Source organism: Patagioenas fasciata, chromosome 21, assembly GCF_037038585.1.
Source record: "Patagioenas fasciata isolate bPatFas1 chromosome 21, bPatFas1.hap1, whole genome shotgun sequence".
NCBI lineage: Eukaryota > Metazoa > Chordata > Aves > Columbiformes > Columbidae > Patagioenas > Patagioenas fasciata.
Window position 1 is genome coordinate 5,147,827 of NC_092540.1, and position 12,351 is coordinate 5,160,177.

The window sequence follows — 12,351 nt, forward strand, 5'->3', positions numbered from 1 at the left end:
TCTTAAGTCTTCTGTATGTCCAGTTATAGTTTGGATTGCCGTTTTCTTCCTTTTTAAGAGTGTGTCTCTGCTTTCCCTTGTAGTTAACAAGCATGGAAGGAGTTGTCTTTGAAAAGGAAGGGCTAGTCCACAAACTCGTTATTAACAAAGTGGAAGATATTCATGCTGGGAAATACAGGTTTGAAGGTGGTGATATAAAAACTGAAGCTTCAATCTTTGTGGAAGGTGAGTCCATTCCAACTACCAGTGCAGCATGCTGGCCTCTGTGCTTGAAAAGTAACGTGTTTTCTCAGACCTATAGTTGGTTATTGATACAACTGTCTAATAAGGCATTACCAGGTAAATGGGAGGTAGTTTTGTACAGGTTGGTGCATTTTGTATTTACACATTTGACTAAGGAGCCTTCCTCAATAACTCGTATCATTAACTCAAAGATTTTAGGGTGCACATAGCGCTTTATTAGACAAGATTCCTCGTTCTTTTCTTTAGTGTTTTGCCTATGAAAAAGCTGCTCCGGTGAAAAGGACACTGTGATACCACAAATAATTTGTGATAATTATCCTGGAGCAAAGTACATATAAGTACATGAGGCACTGAGCATGCAACTAAAGGTGAAGGTCCAGATGTTGTGAGCTTCTGAGCATTATCAGCAGCATCATGAGGGAAGCCCTCCCCTTCAAGGGGAGCTTTATCCTCTTTGAATTGCAGGTTTTAATGACCTTGTATTTTCTGCTTAGACCCTCCACAGGTTGACAAAGTGCTTCTCAAAAACTTAACGAGTGTTCCTACCATGGCCAAGGCAGGACAACCGGTCAAGATCAAGATCCCTTTCCAGGGCCGGTTGCCCATCAGAGCCACGTGGCTCAAGGACAGGATGGAGCTGGCGGATGACGCCCGGATTCGTGTCGATAAAACCGACACCTTTACCATGCTGTCCATCCCCAGCAGCGACAGGAAGGACTGTGGGGATTACAAAGTCAGGCTGAAGAACGACAGCGGGGTTGTGGAGATCGACTTAAAGCTTGTGGTAGTAGGTAAGAGCCCCGTAACATCTGCTGAGGCTTTCATTGGAAAGCTTAGGCAGGGAACCCGTTAACGCTGCTGATGGTCTTATTTGGAGCTATGGGTGTTCCAAGATGACCAAAACTATGAATTTTCCACTAAATCGAGGTACAAGCAAAGATTGCTGACGTGTTTCTTGCCCTTTAGTGACACAAATCTAGTTGGGTTTTGCACAACCTCGGCAGCTGAACGGTGGGTGACTGTGGGAGATGGCACTGTGTGCAACAAGCAAATCTAAAATAGATTTGCAAGGCCAAATTCAGCCCTACCAGAAATGTCTGTGCTGTTTTGGAAGACCAGAAATGGTGTTCTTCCTTACAAGCAAGCTGAATTGGTGCAATGCTTATAAGAACAATTAACCCTTGGAGCAATGACCTGGTTTTCACTAGCTAAAACTGGAAGAGTGGGCGTTTTGAAGGGGCAATTCCAATGCCCAGCCCTCCTTCTGCAACGGTGCGTGTGTTCCGTCAGAAACCGAGTCTCAGCTGGTGAGCAAGAGACAGTGTCTGCTCCAAACCCAGCAGCACGTCTGGGCCTGGAGCCAACACGCGGTCTCTCTGCGTTCGTCTTTTCAGACAAGCCCCAACCACCTGCCGGACCCATCAAAATCGTAGAAAGCTCTGCAAACGACATCACCATTCAGTGGAATCCCCCAAAGGATGACGGGGGCAAACCGCTACAAAGGTACATCGTGGAGAGACAGCAGATGGGGAAGAATGAGTGGGAGACTTTGGGAGAGACCCCCAAGAGCTGCACCACCTTCACGACTAACAAAGTGGAGCAAGACATGAGCTACTACTTCAGGGTGAGAGCTGTGAACGCCGAGGGAACGAGCGATGCGCTGGAATCGGGTGAAGTGAAGGCCGTCAGCAAAGGTAAGGAGGAACTTTTCATAGTTGTTTGACAGCTATCTGGGAGGTTCATTATCAAAGCTGACATCAAAGAAAGCTCACTGCATTTTGGGTGTTGCTACAGATCTGGACTTGGATCGTGGCTGTGAAGTCTTCACGCAAATCTGTGGAGGCTGCATGAGAGTAGAAGTTTATTGTGGGCTTTGGTGATGCTGGGCGAGGTGGTGTTGTGTTCTCGGTTATGCTCCGTTCTGAACTGGAAAGCAAGTTTCATGGGGGAAATGCAATATATGTCAAGATCACAGAAAATTTTTCCTGGGGTGGCTACAAAAGGAACACGTGAGGCCTTTTCTTAACTCTACAGGCAAAGGGCTGTCTCTGTATATGCAGCATTTTTCAGTGTGATCATTTATTTCCCCTGATTTCCGAACAACGGATTCTATTCTGTGTCCTGAAGTGAACTGAAGTACTAGAAGAGTTTTGCCATGAGCATGAATGTATTACTAGAAAGAAAGCAATGCTCTATTCTATTTCTAATTTTCTTCTTACTATGTTCTCCTCATGCTTATGAGAAGCCCTGTATTTTGAGTGCAGAGGGATAAGAATATCCATTCCATTCTATCATTAGAAGCAAGAATAACACTGACTTTTCCTACCATGTGAGAATGTACATACCTCACACTCCATAGGCTGCAAGTAGAATTGTCAGTCCTGATGACAGCAAATCATTCAGGAAAAGGAAATTCAGGAATAGAGGTCCATGCTGCATCTTGTTTGTGTGGGAAATAGGATACACAGCTTCAGGTCTCAGTCGTATGAATACCTTGGGGAAACTAGAAGAAATGCCACAGAACAGTTGATTATTTTGCAATAAAAAACTACCTGCGAATAATGAAGCACTAATCTCTTTCTAGCTACACCTGGTGCTCCGGATCCCCCGGAGATTGTCAGCGCCAGCAAAGACACCATCACAATAACCTGGAAAGCGCCTCGTAAGACTGGCAGTTCCCGAATTGTGGGGTACATCGTGCAGAAACGCAAGAAGGGCACCATGACCTGGCTGCCGGTCAACAACGCGCCTGTAGCAGGTAGGGAGCTCGCATCCTGGAAGACCTGAGAGAGAGAAAAAGGTCAGCTGGGTTCAGGAGGCAGCACGCTGATCTTTGTGGAGCTGCTGCCTTTAACTCCTTCCTTTCTGCTTAGATCTTATACTTTTTCTCATCAATGTTTTTCCTCTTGAGCTGCTGATTGTCCTCGTCATGTTACCCTTGTCTGGAGTTTTACCTTTTGATCTTTCACAGCTCTAGTGTACATGTTTTCTCATAAGGTTTTTCCACAAGCGAGGTTCCCCAGCTGTGCCATAGCAAAGCCAGGCCTTGGGTTTATATACAACCCAATGCCTGGGAGGAGGTTTATGATGTTTTTTCTAGACTGTGTGCAAGTGTATGGCTGGAGAAGAGTGCAGACAAGCTCATGGTTGCATCCTGGGGCATAGCTCCTCTACAGATAATCTAATGTCTTTAATTTCTGGAACTAAAGTCTTTGCATGCAGAACTACTGTCCTTAGTCCTCACAACAGGAACTTGGCAGACAAGAATTTAAAAATGCAAGGAAGATTAAAAAGCAAGTGATGTGTATGAGCTCTAAAACGCGTTTTGACTATAGCTGTCAATTAATCTATCAGTTGCCAGCTAGGGCTTCTTATCTGGTATAGAAGGGTTTGGGTTATCCCCTGAGGAAAAGCAGTATTTATCATTTCTCTAACTTCATAGCTCTCAGATACTGTTGGATTTGGAAGGGAATACAAGGGACATGTCCCAGAAGGACACACGTGATGGGATAAGGAAGGGCAGGGGAATTGGTGACAGCCCCTGTGAATTACTCAGTCCACAGGTCTACGTGGAATAAAGCACAACACTTTTGCCTCCCCTGTTCCTGCTTGGGGAACACTCACCTGAACCAACACTCTCCTTTTCCTTCTGCAGACAGGAAGCTGAAAATGACCAATCTCAAGCGAGGGCTGCCGTACGAATTCCGGGTGGCAGCTGTCAATGCCGCTGGCATGGGAGATGCCAGCGAACCATCACAGGCCGTGTTTGCACGGGATTCCACCAGTAAGTGCACTGACCCCCCTCCTGCTGCGTTGGGGGTGCGTAAAGCTGCCGACGTAGACTGGTGACGGTAGTGGACAGGCGATGTTCTTAAGTAACTTCTAAAAGTATGTGAAGACAAAGATTAAGTAGTTGGGGAATGTTTAGTGGCTGAGAACCCACATTTAGCATGAGGAAGGAATGGAAGCGTTTCCTGTGAGATGTGAAGATGTGGCAGATTCCCTGCGTGGGAGTGGTGTGCAGTGGGGAGCAGCGTTCTGGATGGGCTGCAGACCGGGTCAGGAGTGCTACGGATTGTACTGCGTGGCTGGTAGGAGCAGGCACCTGTGTCCAGCCGTGGAGAATTGGGACAATCACACAGACCGGTTGTGATTGAAGGGACCTCTGGAGATCACCCAGTCCTGACGCAGGGTCACCAGAGCAGATCACGCAGGGTCACTCCAGGCGGGTTTGAATGTCTCAGAGAAGGAAGGACAAGGTGGAGCCAGGACAGTAGGGTGCACTTCAAGAATGTTGAGAAATCTCAGGAAGTGACTGAAAAGAAGGGACAGAAATCATAGAAAAATAATTTAAATAAAATTTCTCTTTCAGAACCTCCAGGTCAAGTGCAGGACCTTAAAGTGAGCAGCAGTAGCAACACTAGTATCACCCTGACATGGAAGAGACCTGAATCAAAAGATGGGTTTGACGTGAAAGGCTATGAGGTAGAGATGCGGTCATACAACAACCTCAACTGGACCAAATGCAATGCTCTTCCCATAGAGGCGACCACTTACACGATTAAAGGCCTCCAAGCCAAGGAGACGTACTTCCTACGGGTGAGAGCCCTCAATGACAGTGGTGCAGGAGAAGCCGCAGAGCTGGAAGCTTGTGTTAAAGATGCTCCCCCAGTAGGTGAGTCCAAGTGGGCTGCTGTCAGAATGAACGAGGTTGTTCTAGAGGTAACAGGATGCAGACGAGGTCTGTAGGTCATTGTGAGGAGCTGCTTTCAAGTTCCACACTGTAGCAGAATCACAGGATCCCAGACTCCCAGGCTGGTTGGGTTGCAGGAGCTCTGCAGATCCCCAGCCCAGCCCTGCTCACGCAGGGTCACAGAGCAGATCACACAGGTGGGCCCAGGGGGTTTGAATGGCTCAGAGAAGGAGACTCCACACCCGCTCTGGGCAGCCTGGGCCAGGCTCTGGCACCTCCCAGCAAAGAAGTTTCTGCTCATGTTCAGATGGAGCCTCCTGTGTTTCAGTCTGTGCCCGTTGCCCCTCACCCTGGCGCTGGGCACCACTGAACAGAGTCTGGTCCGTCCTCTGACACCCACCCTGAGATATTGATCCCATTGATCAGATCCCTCTCAGCTTCTCTTCTCCAGCTCAACAGCCCCAGCTCTCTCAGTCTCTCCTCATAAGAAAGATGCTCCAGACCCCTCAGCATCTCTGTGTCCCTCTGCTGGACTCTCTCCAGTAATTCCTTGTCCTTATTTTTAAGAAGTTCATTCCAGTTTCCTGAGGATGTTCTGTATTGCACATATATTTCATAAGCGTCCATTGCAATTTCCTTTTCTCCAGATGCCATTTTACACTAAAGATCATCCATGTGGTGGGTAAAGTGTGTCAAAAAGCTGATTTGTCTGTGATTGAGACATCACACGTAGAGAAACATGGCTGGGGTTGTATTTTGACGTCACTTCCCTCGTTTAGTCACAGCGATAAATAAATAGTAATAGATTTTGAAAGGGTTGAACTCTGGTTCTGAATCAAGGAGCTTTTTTTTCCACGGCACCACAGAGTTTATCGCAGACTGGTTGTCAGAATGGGGTGTTGAACACACATATGAGTTTGTCAGCTTGAGACATATCAGTTTGTCAGTTTGACTCTAAGAATTTACAACTTTTCCTAATAATCTCCATCTTTTCCAGTTGCTCCCAGGTTACTGATAGACGACACAGTGAAAAACCTCCTGGTTGTAAAAGCAGGGAATACCATCCGAGTTACCATTCCCTTTGAGGTAAGTATTCCAACGCGTTTGTAAGAATCCCCCGTCCGTTTTTATGTCGTAGTCAATCACAGACATGAAAACCGAGCCGCTGTTTGCTTGGCACGGGTGTTTGTTTACAAGCCACTGGGCAAATCCTGAATATACTTTCAGCAGGAGGAAAACATGAACAAGAATTCAGCTGTCACTCTTGGCACTGGTGTTTTATGAGATTATGGCCATTCACTAACCGCAGCAAACAAGCCACAATGCGGCCCATCCAACCATATCGATATTATCCTCATCCGGATCTAATCTGTCATACTTAGAGTTTAAAAACCAATTTCCCTCTGACTCCCTTGAAATGCTTGAGGTAGCATTTCTAGGAACACCCTCTTGACTGTGTTTGTCTTACTAAGCAAGACTTAATGTATGATTTGAGAAATAGGCACACGCCAACAGAACATAGGAGCAACACAGGTGAAGTCTGGGATATCGAGAAGAGGTCAATGAAATGTGTGTATTTTCTGACCTGTCTCCTGATCTCTTGGAGAACAGAGACCACAGATGGAAATAAACACTCTGAGGATGTGTTGGATTTTGTTTTCTTTCCAAAAACCAGCAGATCTTTTTAAAAGTAGGAAGCATGAACTCCTGATGTCATCCATTGTTCTTGGTCTATTAGAGCACTCCTTGTTTGATGTGGTTAACTTGAACACTTTGCTATGACAGCATTCATAAAAGACACAGAGAAAAAGCCCTTTATCCAGAGCTCTTAGATCATCTTGGATCTGTATTTCTAAGTATTAATATACAGTATATAAGCACTGCAGACAGGATAATGAAGGCAAAGATGTAAAGGCACACTCGAGCGGACTGTAACTCATGTTGTTGTTTACAGGCGTCTCCGGATCCAGTGGTGACCTGGTTAAAGGATGGGCTTTCCCTCTCAAACCGGGCTACGATCAACACCGAAAACGGTACCACCCAGCTGCTCATTGGAGCAGCCGAGTTCCCCGACAGCGGCACCTACACCATCGAGCTCCAGAACGGCTTGGGGAAAAGAGAAACGTTCACCTTCCAAATTCAAGTTACAGGTAACTCCCTCACACACAGATTTACTGCGAGGAGGCGTAGGCAACACACCAAGTCTGGTCGCTTAGCGATATCACTTGGCCAGGTCCCCAAGACTGATTAAAATGACGCTTGGCTTCCAGGGTGATTCTGCTTAAAAAGGGAGGGTGGTACAAACCCCAGGAGAGCAGTTTGTGCTTTTTCCAACTGTCTAAGGTCAGTGAGAGCGGGCTGTAGGACGGCAGTGGTATAACCCAAGCTAGGAATACAACCGTGATAACCGCTCACTCATCCCCCCAGATAGGGGAGAGAATTGAAAGGGAAGGGAAAAACGTGGATTGAGATAAACAGAATTTAATAAAATAACAAAATACTAATGCACCACCAGTAAATATATGTGTATAATAGAAATAAAAGATACTCAAGACAATTCCTCATGAACTCTGTTCATATCGAGCAACCAGTCCCAGGAAGCAGCACCCGGTCCCGAACATTAGAGACAATAAAAGGAAAAAAGGCTCAGAGACCTGTGCAAAATGGCACAAGGCTGAACTAAACATCCTGAACAGAATTCCCCGGGCTCTGACAAAAAGAGCGGAGAAGAACATGAGAGAGAGAGAGAGATGGAAACATCCCGACTCTCCTTAAATATGCAGCGTGGGGCTCATGGGCTGGAATACTCTTATTGATCAGTCTGGGTGTCAGTCAAGTTCTGTCCATCCATCCGCTTCCTTGATGCCTCACAGCTGTGTGCAGAGCTCAGATCATCCTGAGCAATTAAAAACGTTAACTCTGCCCCGGGGCGTTATCTCTTGTTCTCAAACTGAGTCCAAACAATGACCATGCTAGCTATGAAAAAGAAAGGTTTCTAATTGCATGAAGAATATGAACTCATTTTCAGTCAAACCGGCACAGGGGCAGTTAGTCATAACTATAAAAACTCTACACGCTGTGTCCTTAAGAAGTGAAAAAGTTCAGCAGTACGAACATTGTGTCCAGTTGTGGCCCCTCAGTTCCAGAAGGACAGGGAACTGCTGCAGAGAGTCCAGCGCAGCCACCAAGATGCTGAAGGGAGTGGAGCATCTCCCGTGTGAGGAAAGGCTGAGGGAGCTGGGGCTCTGGAGCTGGAGAAGACTGAGGGGAGACTCATTCATGTTTACAGATATATAAAGGGTGAGTGTCAGGAGGATGGAGCCAGGCTCTTCTCGGTGACAACCAGTGATAGGACAAGGGGCAATGGGTGCAAACTGGAACACAAGAGATTCCACTTAAATGTGAGAAGAAACTTATTCCTGGTGAGGGTGTCAGAGCCTGGCCCAGGCTGCCCAGGGAGGCTGTGGAGTCTCCTTCTCTGCAGACATTCAAACCCGCCTGGACACCTTCCTGTGGAACCTCAGCTGGGTGTTCCTGCTCCATGGGGGGATTGCACTGGATGAGCTTTCCAGGGCCCTTCAACCCCTGACATTCTGGGGTTCTGTGAACCCTCATGTCCATTTATCCATAAGAAGGGGAGGAGGCCCAGCTGTGCAGATACTCAGTTCATAGCAAATCAGCTTATGCGACGCGAGAAGGAATCAAATCCTTCTAATCACCAGGATGTTTACTCAGCCCCAAGACACACTCAAAGCTTTTCAGGTTCTGCACTGTGCCGCTTTCCCCACATCTTTAACATTATTTACCTTATCTAACAGATATCCCACAACCGCCTGGACCTATTCAGCTGTACGAGAACGTGCCCAATACAGTGACAGTCGCCTGGGAGCCGTCGGCCTCCGAGAAATGGGAACGAGATCTTTACTACACGGTCCTGAAACGCGAGTCGCAGAAGGGTGTGTGGCGCGTGGTGGGCGACCTGATCTACAACAACAAATTCACGTTCACCAAACTGATCCCAGGCCGGGAGTACTACTTTAGAGTCGTGGCAAAAAATAACTTGGGAGCCAGCGGTCCGTCTGAAACTGTGCAGCCTTGGAGGATTAAGAAAACAAAGGGTAAACCAGTTTTTATCTGCATGTTGTCATGTTTTGTTGCTTTTATTTATTCTAACATACCATCCTGAAATGGGTTTCTCCTCCTCTGAACATTTAGTTGCCCAGAACAAGGATGTGTAGAGGAACCCTCAGAAATTCCAGTCTGGCACGGAAGGCTTGTCCTTTCCCCATTGACTTTGTGCAGATACTTCCTTGATTTCCAGCCATTATATCACATAATTCACCACAAAATTAATTCCCAGCACAATCTAAGGCTGAAGTTTTGCAGAAACCAAAGTTTCTGACTTCAAAGTTAAACTCTGGCTAATTTGAGGTGAAACACAGATGACAGTCCACAGGCGCACAGATCTCTGGCAATTTGCAGTTCAGACATTGTGCACAACCAAGTGTCACGATTGAAAACCAGCCCTTGAAACCCTAATTCTGTTGCTGTGGGGCATCATCTCACTGTGTGCTTGTCTACCGTTGTTTTTTGTTGCTTTTTTACAGTTGAATTCCAAGTCAAACCGCAGCAGTACAGGGGTGTTAATCACAAGCAACCCCCCAGATTCCTCGTCCCGTTGAAGCCTCACGTGGTGACGACCGGGAGCGAGTGCCGGATGAGCTGTGCGGTCGGGGGCTGTCCCCCCCCAAAGATCACCTGGTACAAGGACAGCAGGGACCTGTCCAACGACCCCACCTATTTCTGCACAAACGACTTTGGCGTCTGCTCCCTGGTTGTCCTGGGCGTCACGAAACACGACGAAGGGGAATATATGGCAGAAGCCACCAATGAATTGGGCCGTACATTCTGCAAAGCCTTCCTCACTATTAAAGGTAGCGATCTTTAATTGTTCTTCCTCGTCGTGTGATGGCAAGATATATCGTTACTGTCAAGTGCCTTAAAGATGGTAGCCATACAGCTTTATTTACTGACAAGAGCAGTCTCATATAAGACTGTATATTATTTGATTTACCTACTAGTGATCAGGTATGAAACACAAATAGAAATGAAAAGGCACAGGTGAGAAAAACACTTGATTTCTGCTTGAGCCAGAAGTCTTGGTTGACCTTGAGCAAATCTTTCAGGAACAAAATCTCATCTTCATTTACTAAGATAATATTAATAAGACACTATAATATATCATATTTATAAGATAATATCTTGGTTAGATTAGAAGATCCCACGATATGTGTGAGGTCCTGTGAAGCGATGGGGAAAAAGCTGGGGTTAGGTGGCCAAAGGTGATGAGAAGGGAGGAGAGAGAGGAACATGGTGTGAGTTAAACAGGGTGTGAATAGAGAATCAGTGCGGCTGGCTGAGGATATACGGTAGATATACTTACGAGTAAATATCGTTGGCAATTTGATTCAGTTCATTAGGAAATAACCTTTCCTTTGAGTCAATTGTTTTCCTTTTTAATACAATTCAGGGATTATATGAGTGGAGAAATGGGTCAGTTAAATCCCTGTAGCCCTTTTATAGGCCTTGGTCTCTTTGACGCCGTAACATTTCACTGCACCTTACGGATTGTCTCCCTCGTTGCAATATCAACCGACTTCTCTCTTTCTCTTCTTTTCAGACTCCACCCTGTAGCGCGACCTTCCCGAGGACATCTCTGCACTACCACGTGAATGGGAAGGTTGTCGCTGAGAACTGGCTCTGTACAACAGCTCTGTATTTATTTTCAGATGTGCATTATAGTCTGAGTGCTTTAATTTCAGATCCAGTAGTTGCTATCTTGACCGTGATGCTGCATTGTAGTCTAAACGGGGGAAAACAAAGCTTTGAGAGAGCTGGATCTTTTGGTAATGATCATGGCTTTCCACTCGACCTTTAAAACACAGATGAGAGACTTCAGGAACACAGAAGATGAGAGGAGAACTAATCGGCCAAAATGAACTTTCCATGGAGAACACAGGCGTGAGCGATTGTTCAGCTACACTGCTCACCCGCTGCCCGGCTGCAACAAGAGTATTTCTTGACACCAGAGATATAAGAAGATGACCTTTTTGCATGAGGTTTTCTAATCTGAAGCAATCTTTTTAGATTCCCTGTAATTCTCAGCAGGATTCCGGACTCTGGTAGAAGCAGTTCTGCTTGTATTCCACTACCAGTAGCAGCTAAGTGTATAATTTCCCTTCACCTCTAAGTTGAAAAGAGTCTCTGCTGGTTTTATCTGGGCAGAGATAAGTTCTCAGCCTAAGCGAACCTGGGGTTGTGCAAAATACGTTGATGGGAATGAACGGGAATCTAGAACCAGCTGTATTAGTGCGAGCAGATCAATGCTGTACTTAAAATGCTGAAAAAGGATGTCGGTCCTAAACTACCACATTAGGATCAGCATTGATACAGAACTGCCCTTACCTTATGATGTTGCTAGACCGTTTTTGCCTAATGCAAAAAAAGAGGCTAAAAATCTGTCGTGTTTGAGCAGAAAGAGGTACCACCAGAGATCCTCTGCACGGCTGGGGATTCCATCACTGACCGGAGGACGAGGCTGGAAAGCAAAAATGTACGATTATAGCACTGTAACCTTACACCAAAGGTACTTTGATGACAGCATCTAGAAGACAGGAGAATCTGGATCAAAGACTCAGAGCCACTGGATCCTCAGACAGCCAGTCAAACGTTTACGTGGGCTGACATGTTCTTTTGGATTGTCTTTTGTACAATGTTGTACAGACATAGCAACAGTAGATGATGAAATTAAACTCTAGTTCAGTAAAACCTACCGTGAGTAAGTGTTTATTTTGGAGCAGGAAGTGCAGCCAGTTCCTGGATGCCAATCTGTGGCTGTTGCAACAGTGATTGCATGTGTAATGGCCACATGAGTTAACCCCTCACCCTATATTGTGTATGTAAATTGCTGTTTGGTCTTGGAAGAACAGAAGAACAGCAGATATAAGGCTTTTTGAAGTTTATTTCTCACTAATATCTAAGCATGCTGATAGGGTGGCAGAGTAGTGTGGTCTAATTATGCAAATTATGTTCAAAAATATAATAATGTGCATGGCAGCTTAAGCCAACAACTTATTAATCAGGATGTACCCATGGCAAGGGATTTCACCTCTTCCATAGAGCAACAATACCAGCTGATACTGGGAATACTGATGTTGCCTGTTAAGCAAGGACCATTTTATTTACACCATGCTAACTGTCACCACTGTATTGTGACCCCTGTCTCTTGTCTAGGTGGTGCCAAAGAGTCTCCCTGGCAGCAATCACCCAGTCACCAGCACAGCCGAGAGAGGAATCGTGCTGGAGAGAGGTCAGAGGAGGGAACGGAGCTGGTGAGGGGGCTGGAGAACAATCCC

The 12,351-nt window shown here is 46.1% G+C and overlaps 1 protein-coding gene across 3 annotated transcripts in view; it reads left to right on the plus strand.

Moving 5' to 3' along the window:
• IGFN1 (immunoglobulin like and fibronectin type III domain containing 1) overlaps nt 1-11,732 on the plus strand; it is a 64,464-nt gene extending 52,732 nt beyond the window's left edge. For 2 of the 3 annotated variants that reach the window (XM_071817762.1, XM_071817760.1), the window contains 11 exons: nt 84-225; nt 738-1,034; nt 1,638-1,937; nt 2,828-3,001; nt 3,899-4,027; nt 4,616-4,918; nt 5,934-6,022; nt 6,891-7,086; nt 8,755-9,054; nt 9,544-9,870; nt 10,617-11,732. In XM_071817762.1, coding sequence (XP_071673863.1) covers nt 84-225; nt 738-1,034; nt 1,638-1,937; nt 2,828-3,001; nt 3,899-4,027; nt 4,616-4,918; nt 5,934-6,022; nt 6,891-7,086; nt 8,755-9,054; nt 9,544-9,870; nt 10,617-10,630 — 2,271 coding nt within the window. In that variant the 3' untranslated portion in view covers nt 10,631-11,732. Of the gene's footprint in view, nt 1-83; nt 226-737; nt 1,035-1,637; nt 1,938-2,827; nt 3,002-3,898; nt 4,028-4,615; nt 4,919-5,933; nt 6,023-6,890; nt 7,087-8,754; nt 9,055-9,543; nt 9,885-10,616 lie in introns of those variants that run through there. The other variant, XM_071817763.1, reaches the window with a different exon arrangement.
• The last annotated feature ends 619 nt before the right edge of the window (nt 11,733-12,351 follow it).